The sequence below is a fragment of the Phytophthora infestans genome, genomic scaffold, assembly GCF_000142945.1.
Source record: "Phytophthora infestans T30-4 supercont1.3029 genomic scaffold, whole genome shotgun sequence".
NCBI classification, from domain to species: Eukaryota; Oomycota; class Peronosporomycetes; order Peronosporales; family Peronosporaceae; genus Phytophthora; species Phytophthora infestans.
In genome coordinates this window covers 1-2,684 of record NW_003305641.1, presented here as the reverse complement: position 1 = coordinate 2,684, position 2,684 = coordinate 1, and the positions used below count along the sequence as shown (strand labels likewise).

Here is a 2,684-nt window from a genome sequence, read left to right as displayed (position 1 = left end):
TTTTATTGGTCCGCTATCGAAAGTTCTCTAATATTACGGCTAATATGTAGTTTTTATTGTACTGGCCAAAACAGTTTGTACCAGGAATTGTAACATCTGTATATTTTGGGCTGCTTGTCATCTAAAATTAAACGGATGAAGCCGTACTGACCCTTAACCCCTTAGTTCCCGGCCCTATTCACGAGGGTGTATTCTTAACTCGTCACATATAAGTTTATATGGCTGCTTGTGTGTGGTTAAAAAAAGAAAGCTCAGGGTTTGGGGAGAGTACGTGCTAGGACGGTCACCCCACCTCCAAAATAATTCGTTTTATGTAGTCTCAATACGTCTCTTCATTAAGTATTGCTGGCTTGAAAAACATAAGCAGCGCCCTTTTTACTGATAGATCATTTTTTATACTGCTGCAAACGCCCAGCAACGATACGCAGCCAATTATTTACTAAGGAAAAGAGAGATTCGGTTTTGTTTCAAGTGATTGCAAGCACCCGAAGCAGATCAGCCACCACAGCAAGCAGGAAACAGACCGTGCTAACTACGGTTCATCGCCTTCTGTGTTTCCAGCCGACTCGTCAGCATTTCCGTCGCTCTGCTCGGCGGCGACATCATCACTATGCGCTTCGCCAGCCTCCGATTCTCGGCGTCTACGCTTCTTTCCCGGGTGCGAGGGTGGTGGGCGATGGCGCAGCTTGTGCTCGTTCAGCAGTAGCCGTGGGATGTCCAGTCCATTGCAGATACTGAAGCATGTCGTTCCCTTCTCGAGTTACATTACAAAGGTATGTTCCTCAGAATCAACACATCTAGATTAGAGATACATACCACACGCATGATGAAGCGGTTAGCAACGCACCTTTTGTTGCCGTTCGCGTACTCAAGGCAGATTTACTTTGTAAATTTCCTTGGCTGCACTTTGTAGATCGCGCACACTTTACACGAGCGCTGGACACCTTGCTCGCCGATGACAGTGTCAGGGTTCTCCTCTAGCCGATGACTATCATCAACACTTGCCGCGTCACCTTCATACGACTGCCGCACCGATCCTGACCGCGATGGAGAAGGTGTCGTTTTGTCTCGCGCTTGAGTGGCCCTCTGTTTAAATATGCAGCACACAGTGTAATTATGTTGTATCTCAGTAGCTAAACCAAACTGTTTTGTTGGATACATCGAACATGGTGCTCACCTCGATAGCCGCGTAAGTCTCATTTGAGTTAATTGCGAGTAGCTGCTCCATGAGTGTTTCGAAGAACGCGAAATGCTTTGCCGGACATCTGTTGTTAACCTCTCGGTGGTAGCGAAAAACAATATATGCGCTCACCCCATATCGAGCAGTCCTAAGAAAAGCGTCTTGTAGTACTTTCATGTCTTGTAGCATAACTGGATGCTGTATCGCTGCATCCGGAGTTGGTCGTGTACATCGACGCCTCCCATCCAGCGGTGGTAATCACGTACCAACTCCGAATCTGGTACCGGTTGCACCTCGCTGCGGACTCTCCGCACTACGACATATCCAAAAACATGTTAGAAATTGTAAAATAACAAGGACGTAAGCAAACTTTCTAACAGTGCCCGTTGCCCGGCTACCCCTGCTAGACAGGAGGTGTACGGGAGTACGACCCATCCACATCACTGCCGATATTTGAGGGTATCGACTGTGTGAGATACCGATTACTCTCCACAGCAATTTGACTCCACCGTTTTGGAGGCATAAAGTAAAAGAGAAGAGCCAGGGGTCGCCTGCCACCTCCATCGCACTATCACTTGATCCATATGGGCCATCATAAAGGCCGTGATAGCTCGGGTCAGGGCCAAACTTTGTAGGATCTGCAAATATCAAAAACAGAAATAATGCTAGCTCTTATGTTCGACAGCGGTCACACTCGAATGCGCTATGCTGGATATCGCAAACATAACATACCATACTCCCACCCGTCCGCTCTCATCTTGGAGATCCTCTGCTTGTCCCTCGCCGCCAACAGGCACACCGATTCCGGGAGACCCACCGTCTTTTTCTGCATCTCCATCTGTCAGCTTTCCAATGACCCAATCTTCCACCCAATTATCATCGTCGTCGTCATCTTCTTCGGATTCTTGTTCCTCGTCGGAGCTTAAGCCGGTACACTGTGCAGCACCACTCGCCATCCGATTAGCATCCCCATCCACAATACACTCCACCAAAGATGCTGGGCTGGGCATTGGGGTCGTCACCGAGCGACTTCTTGTCACCCGCACTTTCTTCACGAAGGACTGCTCGACGACGTGATCGTGAGCTAGGCTGCGTTTGTGCCGGAACCGGAGGTGACACGGACGCACGTGTCGTAACCTCTGAATCAGACGCAACAATAGAAGCCACAATATCAGCAAGCACTTTTCAACCTCCTTAGCCTCGTCCCCTGTTCTCGCTGCATCTTTTGCCTCTGCTTCAGTTTCCTCACACACTGCGTACGCTGCCACTGGGGGTTCGCGACTGGGTTTCGACTCACAATTTATCCATAGCCGTTGTAGTGCGCTTTGCCACCCTTCCTTTCGGGCGGGAATTTTTCACAGGCCGGGAAGACATCTTCTTTTTTTGCTAAAGCTTCCCGAAAAGCTGCGGCGCGTGCAGGCGGAGCTCAGGAGTGGCTTTCTTGGGCATAAGCCGGAGCATCTAATCTCAAGTCAAGCTTGTGTTGCGCGGGTTGGCTTTTCCT

General features: G+C 49.3%; 1 protein-coding gene across 1 annotated transcript; it reads right to left on the bottom strand.

Moving 5' to 3' along the window:
- Positions 1 to 532: 532 nt before the first annotated feature.
- Positions 533 to 2,115, bottom strand: PITG_22425 (uncharacterized protein; the record flags this gene model as incomplete). Its single annotated transcript, XM_002909777.1, has 4 exons — positions 533 to 734; positions 884 to 977; positions 1,447 to 1,493; positions 1,913 to 2,115. Coding segments are annotated over 4 exons (546 nt in total), but the record flags the coding sequence as incomplete, so codon positions are not given.
- Positions 2,116 to 2,684: the final 569 nt, after the last annotated feature.